At 32.8% G+C, this 23,976-nt stretch overlaps 3 protein-coding genes across 10 annotated transcripts; all 3 read right to left on the minus strand.

Annotated features, from left to right (window-relative positions):
- Positions 1-2,496: 2,496 nt before the first annotated feature.
- Positions 2,497-11,437, minus strand: LOC123218421 (putative disease resistance protein RGA4). Of its 5 annotated transcripts, none has more exons than XM_044639880.1 (2): positions 8,413-11,437; positions 2,497-2,761 (listed from the first exon to the last, which is right to left on the minus strand). In XM_044639880.1, exon 1 carries the CDS (start codon positions 11,298-11,300, stop codon positions 8,454-8,456), a length of 2,847 nt encoding a protein of 948 aa, XP_044495815.1. In that variant the 5' UTR covers positions 11,301-11,437; the 3' UTR covers positions 2,497-2,761; positions 8,413-8,453. The 5 variants fall into 5 exon arrangements, with proteins under 5 accessions (XP_044495815.1, XP_044495814.1, XP_044495812.1 ...); XM_044639879.1 differs by having other exon boundaries at positions 2,497-2,772; XM_044639877.1 differs by lacking the exon at positions 2,497-2,761 and adding an exon at positions 8,094-8,299.
- LOC123218426 (putative disease resistance protein RGA4) lies at positions 2,497-21,697 on the minus strand. Of its 4 annotated transcripts, none has more exons than XM_044639892.1 (2): positions 20,653-21,697; positions 2,497-2,769 (listed from the first exon to the last, which is right to left on the minus strand). In XM_044639892.1, the coding sequence occupies exon 1, from the start codon at positions 21,594-21,596 to the stop codon at positions 20,694-20,696; it is 903 nt and encodes a 300-aa protein (XP_044495827.1). In that variant the 5' UTR covers positions 21,597-21,697; the 3' UTR covers positions 2,497-2,769; positions 20,653-20,693. The 4 variants fall into 4 exon arrangements, with proteins under 4 accessions (XP_044495827.1, XP_044495825.1, XP_044495826.1 ...); XM_044639890.1 differs by lacking the exon at positions 2,497-2,769 and adding an exon at positions 20,392-20,539; XM_044639891.1 differs by lacking the exon at positions 2,497-2,769 and adding an exon at positions 20,396-20,547.
- LOC123218985 (putative disease resistance protein RGA3) lies at positions 21,638-23,582 on the minus strand. Its single transcript, XM_044640642.1, has 3 exons — positions 23,222-23,582; positions 21,738-23,140; positions 21,638-21,673 (listed from the first exon to the last, which is right to left on the minus strand). Exons 1-3 carry the CDS (start codon positions 23,580-23,582, stop codon positions 21,638-21,640), a joined length of 1,800 nt encoding a protein of 599 aa, XP_044496577.1.
- Positions 23,583-23,976: the final 394 nt, after the last annotated feature.

A 23,976-nucleotide genomic window follows, 5' to 3' on the forward strand; every position in this document is an offset into this window, starting at 1 on the left:
ATATTTAGGCTTGTTCGAGCAAAACTCTTTTCAATTTCGAATAAACTCGTTTCAAATTCAGCCTTAGTTTTGAACATTGCAAGAAAAATTGAATGCATTCTTTAGCCAAATGGCTGTCAAATGAGACAAAAGCAATGCTTTTGTGACTAATATTTATAATTTTGTGGAAATGACCAAAAACATCTTTAATAAAATGGATATTGATATACCTTTATAATTTTTTTCTATCATCTATTGTTTAAATTAACCTAATTATAATAATTCAAACTTAGTTAGAGCTTGGCTAAAAAGAAATTTAAAAATCATGATATTTGCTAATAATAAAAAAATGTTACACAAATGATTAACAAACAAAAAATTTGCCCCTTGAAAAGAACAAAAGTTCTTATTTCCCATGATATAATCACACAAAGGAAAAATTTATACATACATAAATGTGTCATGATATGATTAAGTGATTTTAAATTAATAATACACCCAATCATATAATAATATATCTCTCTATATATATATAGGAAAAATTTATTCTTTTTATTCGAACAATAAAATTATGTGTACATATTTTTGGTATACGAATGTATACATATATAGATGTGTCATGATATGATTAAGTGATTTTAAATTAATGATACACCCAATCATATAACGATATATCTATATATATAGAGGAAAAAGTTATTCTTTTTATTCGAACAATGAAATTATGTGCATATATTTTTTGTATACGAATGTATATATACATAAAAAATTCATTACAATTTAATAAAAAGTTAAACCGATCGAACTATAAATAACGGAGATAATCGATTCAATCACCAATTCAATTTTGAAAACATTTATTATAACTCACAAAATATAGTACATGCAATTTAAGATACGGAGTTCCATCAAATAACAATAAGTTTGGTCACAAAATGAACCACGGGAAGCATTACTATTACAAATTGTAGAGCCACATTTGCTCTTTACAAAGGCCAATCCTGTGCTCTACATATTCCATAAGAGAAAGAGGCACATGACATATATTTTAAGATTCTACATATCCATTAATAAGTATATGATGATAAAAAGCTAGGAAAATTCAAGACTTGATGAACCAAATCACATCCTGAAGAACTGATGCAGCAAACAAGAGACTGCTGAAGAAAGTGAAGATTATTGAGATTGTAATGTGATCACAGAATCTATACAAAGCTGTGCAGAAACTGGGTAGAGGAGCAAGTTTGATTCCTGTGCGGTTCAAATTTGTGACTGAAACTGCAGCTGATCCTGCACTTAACATCGCATATGCACAAACCTGAAAAAGGAGGATGCATTAGGCCCTCATAAATCACTTAGTTTCAGAGTTAATTAATTTTTATTTGTGGGATCACCAGCCCCCACTAGGCCCTTAACAAGTCTGTCCTTGATTACATTACCTGATCCAGAGCAAAAATAAGCCAGGCATGGCTTCTTGAGGGAATCACTGGAACTTTTCTTAGCAGCCTTGTTCCATTGATGAGCAATTGCAGCAATGAATAAGCTGCTGCAGCCACAGATACTCCAAACAGGTACCTGCTAATATGAAACCATTAGGAAACGGTTTGTTGGACCGATTCAGGTTATATCCTAAACTTATAACTCTAAACTTTTTATCAGTATCTCAGATTAATAACTCTAAACTTATAAAACTACTATAAATTTCGTGTTTTTGTGTGGTTATTTTTAGTCCTTTGTTCACTTCTTTTCACTTTCATGGGGGTTTAGGATTTGCTAGCATCTGGTTAAATCCTTGCAACACTACCAAATTTTGTTACTAGCATTTTAGCCCTGCAAACTAATTTCCCTATGGTAGGATTAAAGCCTCTGGTAGGATTGCCTTGGAACTGTCAGAGCTGCAAACAGAGCCCATAACTGTTTACCTTTGAAGAAAAAATTTCAGATATTTAAAGATTTTAATGATGCTGAACATCTAATTGCAGGAAATAGATGCAGCAACATGTAAAGATTTTAATCATCATGAATGGCATATCGGTGTTGTAAGTACTACTAAATTTGGTCAGCCTGTAATGGTTTTGTGTTCTTTATATTAGCTCTTAAAGTGTTATTGCATGCTTTAATGTTTGATGTAGCCTACTTCTTATGGTGATGAAAGCTCAAACAATTCAGTAATTGTAGTAATTCAATATCCATATGCTCAATCCGATTTATCCAGTTACTTGGATTAGATTTTTCCGGAGGCCGAAGAGAGAGTAAAAGATTTATTATTTCATGTCATCAGCAAAATTTTCATCACAATGAAATAAATATATATATTTGAGTGATAGCAAATGCGTAAATATATTGCCTCTAACAAAAGATATATATATATATATATATATATATATATATATATTGTTATGTTACTTAACATAACAATCTTAAGTAATGCCAGAGAGAGAGATGAAAGTTAAAACCACACACACACACACATATATATATATATATATATATATTTATATATTTAGAAATGATATGCCAATATGTTCAGCTCATACCATATAACATATATTTAATATTTTACACCTAATTTCCAATCAAACACACCATATATTATTACATGCAAATTATTGACAAAGAAAGTTGTCCAAGCACGCTAAAAACAAGCAACTTTATGAAGAAAATCAAACCATAACTCATACAAATTAAGAGTAACACAAGTGAATTCCAACTTCCTTTTGACATAACTATCTTCTCTGTTCCTTTCAGCATAACACTGCAACCACCATCATGCTCAATATTTCTGCACATCTCCTACAATTAAAATTTGTCAAAGATTGGTAAAAGATCGGAAATTTCTGCTCATTCCACACTATTAACATTACATTTAAGTATTAGAGGATGCGGAGAAGTTAATAATAAATTATTTTTTATTATTAATAGTAAATCTGAAAGGCCAAACGACTATTTCCCACCCAAGGTTTGATGATTTCTCAAGTTTCCACCCTTTAACTATGGAAACACCAAACACCCACCCATGGCCGGTTAGATTTAACAAAACCTTAATGGTGGTAAATTTAATCTCATTTTCCCCCCTAAAAGTTTAAAAACTAACATTTTTTCCCTAAGCTAAGTTTGAAAATATCGCCTTCCCCCCCCCCCTAGGGTTTATCTCTCCGGCGCCATCACCGGCCATCTTCCCCTCCCGACGGTTTCTCTTCCACCGACGGCCACCCTAAACTCTTGCACTACTCATCCGACGCAGAGATAAGTCGTCTGGGAAGAGAAATCGTCTTCCTAGACGACAAAGACGAGATCTCGTCTTCGTCGTCTGGGAAGACGATCGTCTTCCCAGACGACTTATCTGACGACGACGATCGCAGTTGGAAGATGAAGACGAAGATTAAGCCCGATCGCAGTTGGAAGATGAAGACGACGACGACTGAGAAGACGAAGAACTTCATCTTCCCCGACGAAGTTCTTCGTCTTCCACGACTTCTCCGACTCCGATAAGGGGTCCAAATGGGAGGAGAGAGATCGCCGGAAGGAGAGGATGCTTCGGGAGGGAGAGACCGTCGGCAATGGAGCCGAAGATGTCACCGGAGTTTTCAAAAAGAAACCCTAGGGTGAAACTGCGATTTTTTAAAACTTAGGCTGAGGGAAAGTTTTAGTTTTTAAAGTTTAGGGGGGCAAAATAGATTCTATTTAAGTTTATTTTTAATATTATAGAGAAAATAATGATTTTCCCCTTGCCACCGTTAGGGTTTTGTTAAATCTAACTGGTCATGGGTGGGTGTTTGATGTTTCTATAGTTAAAGGGTAGAAACTTGAGAAAACATCAAACCTTAGGTGGGAAATAGTCATTTGGCCAATCTGAAAATGTAAAGCTTAACCAATGGGGTTAATTATTTTTACAATAAAACTATATGTATCTATTTTGGATACATAAATATGTATACACTTATATGTGTCATTATGTAATTAGGTGAATTTAAATTAAAGATAAAATAATATTCAATTATATGATAACACATATAAATATGTATATATTTGTGTATCTAAAGTGGGTATATATAGTATTGCTCTTATTTTTATTACTATAATTTCTTTTGGAGCATAAGGTTCTTATAATTTTGATGAAAAATATATTTTCAAGATTCAATTGACAATTTTGATAGATTAAGGAACTAATTTTACATTCTTGTGCCTTTAATTATTGGTCAAAAAATAGTTAAATCAATGTTTCAAGAAATTAAATCTAGAATAAATCAAACATTAATTAGGGCTCTGTCACCATGAATTATAAGTCACACCCATTAAAAACAAAATGTCTAATACAATTACTAGAGTTAAATAAATCTTGCACATTATTAGAAGTTAAATTTCTATAATATCTCAATTATTTTATTTTTCAAAATTATTACATCCTCTCATGGTAAAAAATTTGTCATATCATCACCTTGGATGGGAAAAAGTGTCTTGGCCAAATCTTAAGCCTCGGTTGAGGCCCTCCTTACTTTTGGCATATCTGGCTTAATATATGTTCTCCAAATACAAACCAACACAGACTGAAATATAATTGCTGTTATTTTGTTTAACATATGCTATGAAAGGAGCTTTTTTTCCACAGCTTCATATTCTTTGAAATGCATCTTCTGTTTTTGGTTGGTTTACAGGATAAGTTTAATGCTTGAAATGTAATTCTTTCCCGTTGGCAGGTACTGTTATTACTGCCTTAGGACACGTTGTGCTGCAGCTGCATCGTTTCGGTGTTCCAGATGCAGCGAGCCAGTAATCGCAATGCAGCGGTATGGTGTAGTTGATCATAAAGTTCCAAGTCAATGATACTTGTATAGGAAGTAGAGAAAAGAAAAAGTCATATCAACTTAGACTACTTTAAAAAAAGACTGTTTATGGCAAACAAGTTTATTAGAGAAATTACAAGCTTAGTTCAAAATATTTTCCTTCCAAAGGGTGGGGATTGAGGGGATGGGGGCTTCTCAATTGTTTAGCAATCTAACACTTGTCTCGGATAGCACCTAGTTTTAGTTCATGTGGACAAGTCAGACTTGGCTCTGGTTTGCACAAGATGTTTGGCTAGACTCTCCTAATCGACATCATTCCTTTCAATTTTTTTCTAATGATGTGAAAGCTAAGCACAACCTCTATTTGTATTCGAGTTTGAGTTCGTTTTTCCTACTATTCCCCAGCTCATATACAGGTTCATATTCGTTTATCTTATATTCATATTCGGGCTAGTTCAAGCAAAACTCTTTTCAATTTCGAATAAACTCATTTCTAATTCAGCCTTAGTTTTGAACATTGCAACAAAAATTGAATGAATTTTTTAGAGAAATGGTTGTCAAATGAGACAGAAGCAACACTTTCGTGAGTAATATTTATAATTTTGTGGAAATGACCAAAAAAATCTTTAATAGAATGGATGTTGATATGCCTTTATAAATTTTTTCCATCATCTATTGTTTAAATTAACCTAATTATAATAATTCAAACTTACTTAGAGCTTGGCTAAAAAGAAATTTAAAAATCATGATATTTGCTGATAATAAAAAAATGTTATACAAATGATTAACAAACAAAAAATTTGCCCCTTAAAAAGAATAAAAGTTCTTATTTCCCATGATATAATCACACAAAGGAAAAATTTACTCTTTTTATTCGAACAATGAAATTATGTGTACATATTTTTTATATATAAATGTATACATACATAAATGTGTCATGATATGAATAAGTGATTTTAAATTAATAATACACCAAATCATATAATTATATATATATATTTGTGTATTAAAAGTGAGTATATATAGCATTGCTCTTTGTCGAAATATAAATTAATAAATATAGCAAATTAAAAAGAGGAGCAAGAGGTAATTTCAAAAAATTTATTCTCAAAACTTATCTTGGTAAAATTTAAAGCAGTTACAAAATGGAAAGATAAAACAATAAACTGATAATGTCACTACCTTCTACAAATCAAAATTAAAAAATAAACCCACCACTAGCTTTAGCTAAACATACGCGAAACTAGATAATTTCACTCAACCCAATCTACATATCGAAATTGTTATTTCTTATTTATCCTATTCAGAGTATCTTAAACAACAAAACGCAGCTCAAAATACATTAGCTTTTAGCTGAAATATTCAGAAACAAGCAAAAAAGCTCACATCACACATTAGAAACTATAACACTAAAACATCAAACCCCAGAAAACAAACGAGTGCGGGTTTGTTTAGCTCTTCTAGATCTCTTTCTAAGCTAAACAAACCACAAAACCTTTTTCTTGCATTTTGCCAGAAAACAAACAGAAAGCTATTTTATTCAATCAATCAATCACAGAACATAATTTAAAAAATGATAATGCGTACAGAGAGAAAGTATCTGCAATTACTGGGTTGTCTTTAATTTCTTCTTCTTTTTTCTTTTTAAGTCTGAAGAGCTGAGATTGAGTGCAGCTCTTTTACATAGAAAGTTTCCGAAACCCTAAACCTCACATCAAGGATTCGAAATTTGAATTTGGAGCTGGCTGTTAGCTGATGGTTCTGGGTTTTCAAAATGACTAAAATAGCCTTCCTTTGAAAGTTTTTGCAAGGCATATTTGTCATTGTACCATTGACGAAAAGGTTAGAATATGAAAATTTATATTAGGCTAAAAGACTTAGTCTCATCTAAGGTATAGTGAAATTTTAAACTTCCATCTTTTAACTGTTAAAACCTCAAATATTTACTTATAACCAAATTTTTATTAAAAATTTCAGTTAGAATTAAAGATAAAATTGTTATTTATTAAAAATTTTAAAAATTAAAATTTTATCATATTTTCTTTTTAGGTTTAGAAATTTTACAATTTGTCTCTCAACCCAAAGTTTAAAAACGGACAAATACCTTCTAGGATTTGTTTCTCTTCTCTCTGGAGCCAATTCGATGTCTCTGGCCATCGGCCGTCCCCCATCCGGTCTTATCTCTTCCTCTAGTCACTCTCTCTTCTCTCTCAAGCCATCTTCAGAAGAGACAAAGACGAAATCATATTCTTGAAAGACTGCTGCTAAAGTCTTAGGGCATCATTGTTGCAGGCATTCTTGTTTTCATCTTCAGATTTGCTCTCTGTGGATGTGCTTTGGTGTGTATGTAACAGCAGTGCTTTTATAGAGGACGAAGATTTTCAAGCGGTGCATGATGCCGTATATACAAAAGACATCATGTTCAAGTGTGTCACATTTGAATTTGTTAACTCTATCTGAATAAGCCAGTCTCAAATGCTAGAAAGGCAAGAAAAAGTTTTGAGATTGTTGAAGTTGAAGTGCATGTTGTCTTTGGATTTGTGCAGGAAATTTCAGGGAGCTATGCAGATAGTAGTCATGGCTGAAACTGTGGTGTGAAAATGCCTCAAGTTTCACCTTAATTTAAAGTCATATGTTTAACTTCATTATATTGAGCTTGAATTTTGTGATGGATAATTTTTTTAATTTCAGATACACCTTAACAGAGCCCGTAACTGTTTACCTTTGAAGAAAAAATTTCAGATATTTAAAGATCTTAATGATGCTGAGAATCTAATTACAGGAAATAGATGCAGCAATATTTAAAGATTTTAGTCATCATGAATGGCACATAGGTGTTGTAAGTACTACTAAATTTGGTCAGCCTGTAATTGTTTTGTGTTCTTTATATTAGCTGTCAAAGTGTTATTGCATGCTTTAATGTTTGATGTAGCCGACTTCTTATGGTGATGAAAGCTCAAACAATTCAGTAATTGTAGTAATTCAATATCCAGATGCTCAATCCGATTTACTTGGATTAGATTTTTCTGAAGGCCGAAGAGAGAGTAAAAGATTTATTATTTCATATAATCAGAAAAATTTTCATCACAATGAAATAAATATATATTTGAGTGATAGCAAATGTGTAAATATATTGCCTCTAACAAAAGATATATATATATATATATATATTTAGAAATGATAAATTAATCCACAAACTATAACAAAAGAAAAGAAAAAAATCTAAACACAAGTTTATAAACATAACAATCTTTAGTACCAGGGAGACAGATGAAAGTTAAAACCACGTATATATATTTAGAAATGATATACCAATATGTTCAACTCATACAATCAAACACACCATCTATTACGTGCAAATTATTGACAAAGAAAGTTGTCCAAGCACGCTAAAAACAAACAACTTTATGAAGAAAATCAAACCACAACTCATACAAATTAAGAGTAACACAAGTGAAATCCAACTTCCTTTTTACATAACTATCTCCTCTGTTCCTTTCAGCATTACACTGCAACCACCATCATGCTCAATATTTCTGCACATCTCCTACAATTAAAATTTGTTAAAGACAGGTAAAAGATCCGAAATTTCTCCTCATTCCATACTATTAACATTACATTTAAATATTAGAGGATGCGAAGAAGTTACCTTTGTGGATCGATGGTTGGTAATTGCAGCCATTTGAGAACTCAACGGAGTGGGAGTGGGCCTCCTTGCAGATATGAATAAGTGAATTCGATGTTGGGAATGTGGGAGATCTTTTGCCAGTCCTCTCCTGTTCCCTTTCTGTGACGTTCTTCCAAAAGATCACTATCAAAAATCTCCAAATGTTGTAGATTTTTTGCCCCCTGGAGAAGGCCATCTGGCAGTGCACGTAATTTTCCACAGTAATTGATTGACAAAGAAGCAAGGCATGGCAAGATTGTATTCCCGTAATCCCACTCTTCCCATTCAGACATCCACCAGAATTCGAGAACTTTCAACTTGGGAAAGAGAATAGCTGATGTAGATGATGAAAATGCACCATCGCTTTCGATTCCCGTAACTAGTTTTTTCACCCTTGTTCCATCTATACTTAGTGATTCAAGTGATGGCAATTTTCCCAAGGGAGACAAATACATACAATTTGTGCAACTGAAGAGACTCAATTTCCTCAGCCCGGTTAATGACATGATCCAATCAGAATAAAAAGTGCTGCCTCTGTAATCTTCTATATCTAATTTCTCTAAATTTGGATGCGGTTGCAAAGCCTCAAGAAGTAACTCATCATCATCATTTTTCCTCTCTCCTTCTCCATCTTTATCGAAATGTAGCTTTAAATAGAGGAGGTTTTTCTTATTGCTGAGAATTTGCATTCTCTTAACCTCAATCACATTGGTCACATTTCCTAGCCCTCTAATCTCAAGCGTTCCTCTTAAATGTTTCAAATCTTTCAAGCATGCAAGAGTACTACATGCTTTACTACCATCACTGCTGCTGCTTTTTATGAAGAAATCACTCAATGTTCGGAGACAAGTTAATTTCTCAATTGCCTTGGGCATGCAACTTAATGAGCGTGTTTCAAAGTTAATCAAATGCCGCAAGCTCATCAACTTCCCCATCCCTTGAGGCAGTTCCTTAAGCTTTTCACACCAAGAAATATCTAAAGTTTGCAGATTATATAACTCACATAAAGTTTCCGGAAGTTTTTCCACACCCTGACGAGACAAATTCAGATATTTTAAATGTATCAATTTTTTTACCTCTTTTGGAATCACTGCAATCAAATTTGCTCTTATGATTCTTGTACTTGTTTCTAATGCTCTTAAACTTGTCAATTCACCAAAGAGATTTGGTAGAACATCATCAGGCAGCGAATACAAAAAATCTTCACAATCAATTAAAAGACTCCGCAAACTTTTGATGCTACAAATGGAGATGGGAAATGTAGCCCCGACGTGAAGCGTTAACATAGAATGTCGGGCTTTCTCAGTGGAAGTGTTTATGACTAGATCTTCACTGCCCCTTTTGATTCCCACAGTAAAATATTCATTCTTAGTGAGAAATTGAGCAAAGTCATGAACTATATCATGCATCTTGCAGCATATGATATTTTCATCATCGTCTTTTTCAAACTCTTGGAAGAATGATCGAGATGCTAAATGATCAAAATACTCTTGGCCTATTACTTCCATCTCTGTATCATTGTCAAACCCAAGATAACCTTGAGCCATCCATAATTTGATCAAGTGATCCTTCATTAAATTATGATCTTTTGGAAAGATAGCACAATATGAAAAACATTGTCTTATCTCAGATGGCAAATTATTATAACTCAACATCAAAGGTGATAAAAAACTTTTCTCAATCTCTTCCAATTTCCAAATTTCACTATCTAAAATTCGTTGCCATTCATCTCTTGTTCTCTTAAATCGCAGGAGACTACCAATAGTTTTTGTAGCAAGCGGCAAACCCTTGCACTTTGCAACAATTTCTCTTCCAATTTTCTCTAATTTTTCACACTCCTCAGGAGATCTACCAAAAAATGCTAATTGGCTAAACAGCAACCAGCATTCCTCCTGAGCTAATTGCTCCATTATGATAGGAGCAACTGACCCCATAATCGATGCAACTCTTTCATTCCTTGTTGTAATCAAAACTTTACTACCATAGGAACCATTCTTTAGACAGTGATAAAATGATTCCCATTTGTTGTAATCTTCTGACCACACATCATCTAAAACGAGAAGAAATTTCTTATCCTTAATAGATTCGTGAATACAATTCAGAAGAGATTGGAATTCAACAAAATCCTTGGTAGGACATTTCAGTCCTTCGATAATTGCCGTGGCAACCTTAAACTCATCAAAAGGATCTGATACACGCACCCAAACTCTTGTGTCAAAATGATTTTTGACCTCGTCATTATTGTAAGCTAGTTGAGCAAGAGTTGTTTTCTCAATTCCTCCCATCCCTACAAGTGAGATGACAGGAAGGGTTTTTTGTTCTTCATTTCCCTCGTCTAACAACTTACTCACTAAAGAGTCCTTCTCAGATTCTCGACCAAATATTTTAGCCACATCAACGAAAGACGTAGTTTGAACTCGTTTACGTGCTTCAGTACTCTTCATTTCCTTTAAATTGTATGCATCTTTTTCTTTGGCAATATTATCTAATTTTTCATTTAATTCTTGTATCTTTTGTGCTATGTCACGGCGCAAAACAACTTGTTTGATACCAAAGCAAGAACAGGGGAAGAAGGAAGGTACCTTCTGTTTTTCAACCTGCAACCTCATGATTTCAGTATTCCACTCATCCAACACATCTTCTATGTCATAGGATGTGTCTTTGAGCTGATCTAACCAATGTCTCACAGCTTCGTCCTTCACTTGCTTCTCCTCTGCATCATGTAGCACAGCTTGAATAGCTTTAAGATTTCTCCCAAGATTTTTCACTTCATTTTCGACATTACCAACTAGCCTCACCTCTTCCCCTATGTTTTTAGCAGTGATTCGAAGCAGCTGCTCCAAGGCAAGAGTAACAATTGCATCAGCCATTCTCAGAGATGGTAAACAATATTGAATAATTTTCACAAGAGGAGAAACTGGAATACTAGTTTTATGAAAATGGAGCTCTGTGTTTGGTAATAATCCACAATCCCCGGTCCGCGTGCCAACTGCTCTGCAAAATGTAAACAAAAAATAATGATATATATTTTTTTATTTGTCAGCTGAAAGTCATGTGCCCTTTCTCATTCATCTTGACATACAATACCCCTATATAATAATTGTATTTTCGTCTGAAAGTTCCAAGTAGAATAGCTTTACTGGCACTTAATTTTAATGACATCAAAATGATAATTAAAAATTCAGTGATTACCTTTAGATATTTTTAGTGGTTAACCTGGGTTAATTTAGTTTGAATGAACTGGTTTGAATTAAATCTTTAATTTGATAATTTGATTTTAAATTAATTTATTTGATAATATTATTTATTTTATTAATAATTAAACCAATATTTTTCTAATAATATTATACCAATTAATTTCCCGGGTCATGATAACCAAGTAAAATGTAGTCCCCACCACTTGGAGGCAGAGGTATCCAATGGAGCCAATCAAATTAACACTATCAAAGAAAATTGGTTCAACAATGACACCCACTCTAACAAGATGCTTGAGAGTTTATGTAAACGACGAAACCAACAGCTGTAACCGACCAAAACCTTTGTCGTACGTGTGGAATAATTTGCCATTATTTATTAGTGCTGACAAGGCATAATTTGTCTGTTTGCAACACCTTTCTTCAAAATTAAAATCGAAAGCACTTTGAGATGAGTCTTCGCAGGCCCATACGCTGTCTCAACAGGCAGATCAACGGCTATATTTTTCTTACCTAACGGACAGTTTATGCCAAGAAGATTCCCAAATCTAGAAAGAGCCACAAATATACATTAATAAAAGAAGGAAAAAAAAAAACATTGTCAGAATTATTTTTTTTATATTTTAATATTTAATTCTACTTATAATAACATTGTCAGAATTATGAGCGTAACTTTCGTTTCTCAAAGAATGTGAAAATCCACATCTTGGACCTTCGAGTCAAACATTGCATGATCATAAATGATTTTTGAAGATAATTTTTCCTTATTTTGCATGATATCAAAATGAAACTATAAAGAATAATCCTTTAGTTGCAAAATTGGTAGTTATTCTTTCAAAATTTAATTGGAATTATGAAATGATCACTTAAAAATAGTTAAATTAATGTTTCAAGAAATTAAATTTAGAATAAATCAAACATTAATTAGAGCTCTGTCACTATGAATTACAAGTCACACCCATTAATAACAAAATGTCTAATACAATTACTAGAGTTAAATAAATCTAGCACATTATTAGAACTTAAATTTCTATATTATTTTAATTATTTTATTTTTCAAAATTATTATATCCTCTCACGTTAACAAATTTGTCATATTATCACTTTAAATATAAAACTTGTATAAACATCCTCAAGTTCCTTATCGTTAGTACTAATACCATTCACTTTATCCCAACAAACAATCCCCCCTGCCAGTCTTGCAAACCATCTCTTATCTTTTTATCGCATGTCTAGCCGCCCCATACCACCATTACTATTGTCACATAGTCATTCTAACTCTTATAGGCCTTAGATCCTTTGTTCTCATTAAAACACTAATGTTTTTCATTACATTCTCACCAAAAAACTTGGACACTTGGTGGGAAGCATCGACTATCGGCCAAAATAGAGGAGGTGGTTGGAGAAAAGAAAAAACCCTTAGAGTGAAATGTTAATTTTTCAAACTTTGAGTGAAAAAATTTTAGTTTTTCTTTTTAATTTTTGTTGTTAAGTGATGATTTGACCATTAACCCTCATAGAGAATTTTAATAAAAGGGTGAATATTCAGGTTTTAAAAATCTTGCAGGTGGGGAGTTTGGCAATACAGCAAACCTTGGGTGGGAATAAGTCTTTTGGCCAAATCTTAAGCCTCAATTGAGGCCCTCCTTACTTTTGGCATATCTGGCTTAATATATGTTCTCCAAACGCAAACCAACACAGACTGAAATATAACTGCTATTATTTTGTTTAGCATATGCTATGCAAAGAGCTTTTTTTCCACAGCTTCATTTTCTTTGAAATGCAACTTCTTTTTTGGTTGGTTTACAGGATAAGTTCAATGCTTAAAATGTTATTCTTTCCCGTTGGCAGGTACTATTATTAGTGCCCTAGGACACGTTGTGCTGCAGCTGCATCGTCTCGGTGTTAGGTAATAATCTAATAATCCACAATCCACGGTCCACGTGCCAACTGCTCTTCATAATGTAAACAAAAAATAAGAATTTTTTTTTTTATTTGTCAGCTGAAAGTCATGCCCCTTTCTCATTCAACTCGATATACAATACCCCTATAAAATAATTGTATATTCGTCTGAAAGTTCCAAGTAGAATAGCTTTACAAATATTTAATTTTAATGATATCAAAATGATAATTAAAAATTCAGTGATTACCCCTAAATATTTCTAGTGATGGACTTGAGTTAACTTTATTTAAATGAATAAATTTTTATTTAATAATTTAATTTTAAATTTATTTATTTAATAATTTTATTTATTTTACTAATAATATTATTTATTTTTAATTAAATCAATAAATTTTTAATAATATTATACCAATTCAATTATATTTAAGTTAAATATTATATATACGATTGAATCCCGAGCGACCCTCAGGTTGAATCGAGCTTACCCAAGATATTTTAGGTATATAATTAACTAATTTTCTGAGTCACGATAACCAAGTAAAATGTAGTCCCCACCACTAGGGAGCAGAGGTATCCAATGGAGCCAATCAAATTAACACTATCAAAGAAAATTGGTTCAACAACGACACCCACTGTAAAAAGATGCTTGAGAGTTAATGTAAACGACGAAACCAGCAGCTGTAACCGACCAAAATCTTTGTCGTACGTGTGGACTAATTTGCCATTGTTTATTAGTGCTGACAAGGCATAATTTGTCCGTTGGCTTGGCAACACCTATCTTCAAAATAAAAATCGAAAGCACATTGAGGTGAGTCTTCGCAGGCCCATACAGTCTGTCAGCACGCAGATCGACAGCAATATTTCACTTACCTGACGGGCAGTTTACGCCCAGAAAGATTCCTAATGTTTTTTAAACGGGATTGATAATTAAATTGATTTAATTAATTTAATTAAAAAATAATAAAACAATAAAAAATAATTTAATTATTCAAAAATAATTAAAGTGTAAAAATCAAATCTAATTTTTGATCGATTTATCGGATTAAACATTAATTTTTATCTGATTTAATCAAATTAATAGTAAAACTAATTTTTTATATTAATCAGATCGAACTTGGAGCCGATTTTCGATTCAAATCATTGAAAATTTCCAAATCCAAAAAGAGCCACAAATATACCATTAAAAAAAGGGAAAATAAAGTAAATACCTTAAACATTAGGGGTTTAAAGAAATTATCCTATTTTATTGGATTTACGTAAAAATACCTCCTTTTTCTAAAATGACTTAAATGCCCCTATATATAAACCCAAAAAATATCAAATCCTCACCCACAATTTTCCCACAACACTGTACACTAAATTTGAATTCTCACGGACACTTTCACAGCTCTCCCATGGTGTGACAACTTCGACATTTCAACCGAATTTTTGACATTTTCCATTGACAAAAATGACCAAAAAGGTGAGTAAATCATCTCTTATCTTGTTTGAATCATTTTTATGTTTAGATTTGATAGATTGTAATAACATTTAGGGCGTTTTTAGTTTAGAGTTTTGCGATTTAAACAATTGATTTTGTGGCTTGATTCTTGATTGTTTTGAAAAAATTAATTTAGGGCTATGGTGTTTAACTTAGTGTACAATCATTTTTTATTGAAACGGTAGCCAAAAATTGTGATTTTGGTTGAAAAATAGACTGATTTTCAAACCGAAATTCAATTCGAGGGATTTTTGCAAACCTAGGGATTCCTAGGTTGAATTTATGACACAGGGGGAGGGGAGGCAAATGCGAGTTTTTAAATAATAGCTACGCCAGGGGACATAAGGGGAAACACCAGGGGAGGGGAAAAATTGCAAGATTTGAAACATTTTCCCACAACACGGCACGTGGGAACCACATGAGAGTGGGAGAAATGTTGATTTTTAAATAGTTAGACCTGTAGGAACCCCTATGGGGATGAAATTGTGATTTTTTCAATATTTTGGACATATGGATAGAGTGAAATTAATAAGGAGGTAAATTAAAATTTTTTAAGCATTTAAGGACCTATGAGAGAATGAGAAAATGTTAGAGGGCAAATTGATATTGTTATAAACATTTAGGACTTGTGGGAGAGTAAGAAAATGTTAAGGGGCAAATTGATTTTTTTTCTAAATATAGGGTTTTTGACGTTAGTTTTCGAATTTTATTTTTGTTTTTTATATTCTAGGGTTTTTGGACATACGGTTTTTGAATTTCAAGTTAGTTTTTTTATTTTTGTGATTTCTAGGGTTTTTAACGTGCACTTTTTGAATTTCAAATTAATTTTTTCATATTTGTCATTCTAAGGTATTTAGACATGTAATTTTTGAATTTTCAGTCCGTTTTTTGATATTTTCATTTAAAGGTTTTTTGAGATGTAGTTTTCGAATTTCAACTCTGTTTTTTTATTTTTGTTATTTTAGGGTTTTTCAAAACATAGTTTTCGAATTTCATATTAGTTTTTAGATGGCTTTCATACTTAGGTTATTCGATATGTAGTTTTTGAAATTCAGGTCCGTTTTTTTTATTTATGTCATTCTAGGATATTTGAACTTGTAATTTTCGAATTTTCAATCAATTTTTTGGTTTTGACATGCTATGGTATTTTGACGCGTAGTTTTCGAATTTCAGTTCTGTTTTTTTATATTTATCATTTTTGCATGTGTAGTTTTCAAATTTTAGTCTAGTTTTTTTAGTGTTGTTATTCTAGGGTATTTCGATATATGCTTTTTGAATTTCAATTGATTTTTTAGTTTTTGTCATTCCAAAGTATTTCAACGTTTAGTTTTTGAAATTTAAGTCCGTTTTTTATTTTTGTCATTATAGAATATTTCGACTTGTAATTTTTGAATTTCTGAGTGATTTTTCAGTTTTTGACATTATAAAGTATTTAACATGTAGTTTTCGAATCTCAATTCTGTTTTTTTATGTTTCTCGTTATAAAGTTTTTAGACGTGTAGTTTTTATATTTAACATGTAGCATAATTTGTCTGTTTCCAACACCTTTCTTCGAAATTTAAATCGAAAGCACATTGAGACGCGTCTTCGCAGGCCCATACAGTAGGTCAACAGGCAGATCAACAGCGATATTTTTCTTACTTAACGGACAGTTCATGCCAAGAAGATTCCCAAATCCAGAAAGAGCCACAAATATACATTTATAAAAGAAGCAGAAAAAAATAAAAAAGGATTTTCAACCACCAACAAACTTTCAAATTTGATTACGTTGAAAATAAAATAATTGTAAATAAGGTGGTTATGTTATCCCACCACCATATTTTCTGTAACAACTAATAATAAATTATTTTTTATTATTAAATAGTAAATCTAAAAATGTAAAGCTTAACCAGTGGGGTTAATTATTTTTACAATAAAACTATATGTACATATTTTAGATACACGAATATGTATACACTTATATGTGTCATCATGTGATTGAATAAATTTGAATTGAGGATAAAATAATACTCAATTATGTGGTGACACATATAAGTATGTATATATTTGTGTATCCAAAATAGGTACACATAGTATTGTTCTTACTTTTATTAGTATAATTTCGTTTGAAGCAAAAGGTTCTTATAATTTTGATGAAAAATATATTTTCAAGATTCAATTGACAGTTTTGATAGATTAAGGAACTAATTTTACATTCTTGTACCTTTAATGTTTGGTCAAAAAATAGTTAAATCAATGTTTCAAGAAATTAAATTTAGAATAAATCAAACATTAATTAGAGCTCTGTCACCATGAATTACAAGTCACACCCATTAATTAGAACAAAATGTCTAATACAATTACTTGAGTTAAATAAATCTGGCACATTATTAGAAGTTAAATTTCTATATTATCTCAATTATTTCATTTTTCAAAATTATTATATCCTCTCATGGTAACAAATTTGTCATATCATCACTTTAAATATAAAATTTGTATAAATACCATCTTCTTTCCTATCACTAGTATTGTCAACATCCACTTTACCCCAACAAACAAACCCACTCTCCCAGTCCTACAAGCCTATCATTTCTTCTTACCCATCATCTCTCACCTTTTTATTACATGCCTAGTCTCCCTGTACCACCATTACTATTGCCACCGGGTCATTGTAACTCTTAATAGGCCTTAGATCTTAGTTCTCACTAAAACACTAATGTTTTTCATTGCATTCCCAACAAAAAACTTAGACGCTTGGTGGGAAGCATTAGCTGTTGGCCAAAACAGAGGAGGTAGTTAGAGAAGAAAAAAAATCCTCAAGATGAAATACTAATTTTTTAAACTTTGGGTGGAGAGAAATTATTAGTTTTTTAAATTAAGAAAAAAAATGAGATAAAATTTTAATTTTTTGTTAAATGATAATTTTATCTTTAATTATAATAAAGAATTTTAACAGAGGATAGATATTTCAATTTTTGAAATCTTGGGTGGAGTTTGGAAATACACCAAACCTTGGGTGGGAATAAGTCTCTTGGCCAAATCTTAAGCCTCGGTTGAGGCCCTCCTTACTTTTGGCATATCTGGCTTAATATATGTTCTTCAAATACAAACCAACACAGACTGAAATATAATTGCTGTTATTTTGTTTAACATATGCTATGCAAAGAGCTTTTTTTCCACAGCTTCATATTCTTTGAAATGCATCTTCTGTTTTTGGTTGGTTTACGGGATAAGTTTAATGCTTGAAATGTAATTCTTTCCCGTTGGCAGGCACTGTTATTATTGCCTTAGGACACGTTGTGCTGCAGTTGCATCGTTTCGGTGTTCCAGATGCAGCAAGCCAGTAATTGCAATGCAGCAGTATGGTGCAGTTGATCATAAAGTTCCAAGTCAATGATACTTGTATAGGAAGTAGAGAAAAGAAAAAGTCATATCAACTTATACTACTTTAAAAGAAAGAGCCTGTTTATGGCAAACAAGTTTATTAGAGAAATTACAAGCTCAGTTCAAAATATTTTCCCCCCACAGGGTGGGGATTGAGGGGAGGGGGGCTTCTCAATTGTTTAGCAATCTAACACTTGTTTTTTAATTTTAAGAAATTTACTACAAAGTATGTAAATCCCATTTTTTTCTAGAACTTGCGTTTCATATTGAGTAAGACTAGATTCGAGCCAAATTGAGTCCAAAAAGGATAAAACTCGTTTTCAGGTGAGTTCAACTTGTTTTCAGCTTGGGCTAGCCGAGCATAGAGAAATTTCAGTTCGTGTTTAGCTCACTCTATGATTTAAGTCATATCAACTTTGAGTACTTTATAAAAATAGAGCCTGTTTATGGCAAACAAGTTATTTATCGATAATTAAATTTTTACTAAAAATCTTAGTTAGAATTAAGGGTAAGACTGTTATTTACTAAAAGAATTTTTAAAATTAACGTTTTATCACATTTTCCTCCATAAATTTAGAAATTTTACAATTTCCCCTTCAACCTAAAATTTGAAAACTGACAAATACTTTATAGGGTTTGTTTCTTTTCTCTCTAGCATTGATTCAATGTTTTTGGCCATCAGCCGTCCTCCCTCCCGCCTTATCTCTCTCTAGTCACTCTCTCTTCCTTCTTCGGCCATCTTCAGCCGAGAGGAAGACAAAATCATATTCTTGAAAAACTGCTGTTAAAGTCTTAGAGCATCATTGTTGCAGGTATTCTTGTTTTCATCTTCAAATTTGCTCTCTGTGGATGTGCTTTGGTGTGTACGTAACAGGAGTGCTTTTATAGAGGACGAAGATTTTCAGGCAATGCATGATGTTGTATATACAAAATACATCATGTTCAAGCATGTGTCACATTTGAATTTGTCAACTCTATCTACTTTAATGATATCTGAATAAGCCAGTCTCAAATGCTAGAAAGGCAAGAAAAAGTTTTGAGATTGTTGAAGTTGATGTGCTTGTTGTCTTTGGATTTGTGCGGGAAATTTCAGGGGGCTATGCAGATAGTAGTCATGGCTGAAAATGTGGTGTAAAAATGCCTCAAGTTTCACCTTAATTTAAAGTTATATGTTTAACTTCATTATATTGAGCTTGAATTTTGCGATGGATAATTTTTTTAATTTCAGATACACCTTAACAGGGCCCGTAACTGTTTACCTTTGAAGAAAAAATTTCAGATATTTAAAGATCTTAATGATGCTGAGCATCTAATTACAGGAAATAGATGCAGCAACATTTAAAGATTTTAGTCATCATGAATGGCACATAGGTGTTGTAAGTACTACTAAATTTGGTCAGCCTGTAATTGTTTTGTGTTCATTATGTTAGCTGTCAAAGTGTTATTGCAAGTTTTAATGTTTGATGTAGCCGACTTCTTATGGTGATGAAAGCTCAGACAATTCAGTAGTTGTAGTAATTCAACATCCAGATGCTCAATCTGATTTATCCAGTTACTTGGATTAGATTTTTCTGAAGGCCGAAGAGAGAGTAAAAGATTTATTATTTCATATAATCAGCAAAATTTTCATCACAATGAAATAAATATATATATTTGAGTGATAGCAAATGTATAAATATAACAAAACAATCTAAACACAAGTTTAGATTTTAACAAAAGATAATGATAAATTAATCCACAAACTATAACAAAACAAAAAAAAAAATCTAAACACAAGTTTATAAACAAAGAGGATAATACTAAACATAACAATCTTAAGTAATACTAGAGAGAGAGATAGATGAAAGTTAAAACCACACACACACATATATATATATATATACCAATATGTTCAGCTCATACCATATAACATATATTTAATATTTTACACCTAATTTCCAATCAAACACACCATATATTACATCCAAATTATTGACAAAGAAAGTTGTCCAAGCACGCTAAAAACAAACAACTTTATGAACAAAATCAAACCACAACTTTATGAAGAAAATCAAACCACAACTCATGCAAATTAAGAGTAACACAAGTGAAATCCAACTTCCTTTTTACATAACTATCTCCTCTGTTCCTTTTAGCATAACACTGCAACCACCATCATGCTCAATATTTCTGCACATCTCTTACAATTAAAATTTGTCAAAGACAAGTAAAATATCCGAAATTTCTACTCATTCCACACTATTAACATTACATTTAAATATTAGAGGATGCGGAGAAGTTACCTTTGTGGATTGATGGTTGGTAACTGCAGCCATTTGAGAACTCAGCGGGGTGGGAGTGGGCCTCCTTGCAGATATGAACCAGTGAATTTGATGTTGGGAATGTGGGAGATCTTTTGCCAGTCCTCTCCTGTTCCCTTTCTGTAACGTTCTTCCAGAAGATCACTTTTATAAATCTCCAAACATTGTAGATTTTTCGCCCCCTGGAGAAGGCCATCAGGCAGTGCACGTAATTTTCTACAGTACTCGATTGACAAAGAAGCAAGGCATGGCAAGATTGTATTCCCATAGTCCCACTCTTCCCAATTGAACATCCACCTGCATTTAAGAACTTTCAACTTGGGAAAGGGAATAACTGATGTAGATGATGAAAATGCACCATCGCTTTCGATTCCCGTAACTAGTTTTTTCACAGCCATTACTTCTATCTTTAGATATTCAAGTGATGGCAATTTTCCCAAGGGAGACAAATGCATACAATTTCTGCAATAGTATAGACTCAATTCCCTCAGTCCGGTTAATGACCTGATCCAATCAGAATAAAAAGTGTTGCCTCTGTAATAATTTATATATAATTTCTTCAAATATGGATGCAGTTGCAAAGCCTCAAGAAGTAACTCATCATCATAATTTTTCCTCTCTCCTTCTCCATCTTTATCGAATTGTAGCTTTAAATCGAAGAGGTTTTTCTTAGTGCTGAGAATTTGCATTCTCTTAACCTCACTCACATTGGTCACATCTCCTAGCCTTCTAATATAAAGCTCTCCTCTTAAATGTTTCAAATCTTTCAAGCACGCAAGAGTACTATATGCTTTACTACCATCACTGCTGCTAACGAATTCACTCAATGTTCGGAGACAAGTTAATTTCTCAATTCCCTTGGGCATGTAACTTAATGAGTCTGTTCCATCATTAATCAGATGCCGCAAGTTTATCAACTTCCCCATCCCTTGAGGCAGTTCTTTAAGCTGCGTACACTTAGAAATATCTAAAGTTTGCAGATTGTATAACTCACATAAAGTTTCTGGAAATTTTTCCACAGTCTGACCAGACAAATTCAGATATTTCAAATGTATCAATTTTTTTACCTCTTTTGGAATCACTGTAATCAAATTCGAGCTTTCGAATCTTGCATTTATGTCTAATGCTCTTAGACTTGTCAATTCACCAAAGCGATTTGGTAGAACATCATCAGGCACCGAATACATAGAATCTGCACAATCAATTAAAAGACTCCGCAAACTTTTGATGCTAGAAATGGAGATGGGAAATGTAGCCCCTCTGTTAAGCTTTAGCATCGAATGTCGAGCTTTCTCATTGGAAGTGTTTATGACTAGCTCTTCACTGCCCTGATCGATTTCCACAGTAAAATATTCGTTCTTAGTGAGAAATTGAGTAAAGTCATGAACTATATCATGCATCTTGCACCTTCTGATATTCCCATCATTGTCTTTTTGAAACTCTTGGAAGAATGATCGAGATGCTAAATGATCAAAATGCCTCTGGCCTATTACCTCCATCTCTGCATCATTGTCCAATCCAAGATAACCTTGAGCCATCCATAATTTAATCAAGTGATCCTTTTCTATATTATGATCTTTTGGAAAGATAGCACAATATAAAAAACATCGTCTTAAGATAGATGGCAAATCATTATAACTCAACTTCAGAGGTAAAAAAAGATCACTCTCAATTTGAATTTTCTCAATCCCTTGTAGATTCCAAATTTCACTATCTAAAATTTCTTGCCATTCATCTTTAGTTCTTCTAAATCGCAAGAGACTACCAAGAGTTTTAGCAGCAAGCGGCAAACCATTGCACTTTGCAACAATTTCTCTTCCAATTTTCTTTTCCCACTCCTTAAGAGGCCTATCATAACATGTGAATTTTGCAAACACCGACCAACATTCCTCCTCAGATAATTTCTCCATAATTATAAGATCAACTGACCCCATAACAGATGCCGTTGTATGCTTCCTTGTAGTAATCAAAACTTTACTACCATGGGAACCATTCTTTAGACAATTATAAAATGGTTTCCATTTGTCGTTATTTTGCAACCACACATCATCTAAAACGAAAAGAAATTTCTTGCTCGTAATAGATTGATGAATACAATTCAAAAGAGATTGGAATTCAACAAAATCCATGGTAGAACATTCCAGTCCTTCCATGATTGCTTTGGCAACCCTAAACTCGTCAAAAGGATATGATACACACACCCAGACTCTTGTGCCAAAATGACTTTTGACCTTGTCATTATTGTAAGCTAGTTGAGCAAGAGTTGTTTTCCCAATTCCTCCCATCCCAACAAGTGAGATAACAGGAAGGTCTTTTTGTTCATTATTTCTCTCATCTATCAACTTACTCACTAAAAATTCCTTCTCAAAGTCTCGACCACATATTTCAGCCACATCAACAAAAGACGTACTTGAAACTCGTTCGGGTCCTTCAATTCTCTTCAGTTTCTCCAACTTGAATGTATCTTTTTCTTTGTTAATAATTTCTAGTTTTCCATTTAATTTTTTAATCTTGTGTGCTATCTCACGGCGTAAAACAACTTGATTCATACCAAAGCAAGAACAGGGGAAGAAGGAAGGTAACTTCTGCTTAGGAGCATGAGCATGTTCAAGTTCTCCTTCAAACTGCAACCTCATGATTTCAGTATTCCACTCATCCAACACATCTTCCATGTCGTAGGATATGTCTTTGAGCTTATCTAACCAACGTCTCACAGCTCTGTCGCCCTTCATTTGCCTCTCCTCTGCATCCAGTAGCACAACTTGAATGGCTTCAAGATTGCTCCGAAGTTTTTCTACTTCATTTTCGACATTACCAACAAGCCTCACCTCTTCCCCTATCTTTTGAGTAGTGATATGAGCAGCGATTTTAGCCAGCTGCTCCAAGACAAGGTTAACAATTGCATCAGCCATACTGAGAGATGGTAAACAATATTGAATAATTTTCACAAGAGGAGAAACTGGAATACTAGTTTTTATGAAAATGGAGCCCTGTGTTAGGTAACAATCCTCAATCCACGGTCCACGAGCCAACTGCTCTTCAAAACGTAAACAAAAAATAATAATATTTATTTATTTTTATTTGTCAGCTGAAAAAGTCATGTTGTTGCAGATGGTGGATTTTTCCACCCCATATTTTTGACTGAGGCCAAAAGAGATGGGAAGGCATTAAATGCCTTAGAAACTTAGCTTGGAAGAAACTATTTTTATTGGCTGGAGGGGCGGCAAATTTTCTATAAATACCCCCCTCCTCTCCTTATGAGATATATAACATTCTTTGCTTTCTTCCTGCTTCTTCCTGCTTCTT

The sequence above is a fragment of the Mangifera indica genome, chromosome 6 (genome assembly GCF_011075055.1).
Source record: "Mangifera indica cultivar Alphonso chromosome 6, CATAS_Mindica_2.1, whole genome shotgun sequence".
Taxonomy (NCBI): Eukaryota; Viridiplantae; Streptophyta; class Magnoliopsida; order Sapindales; family Anacardiaceae; genus Mangifera; species Mangifera indica.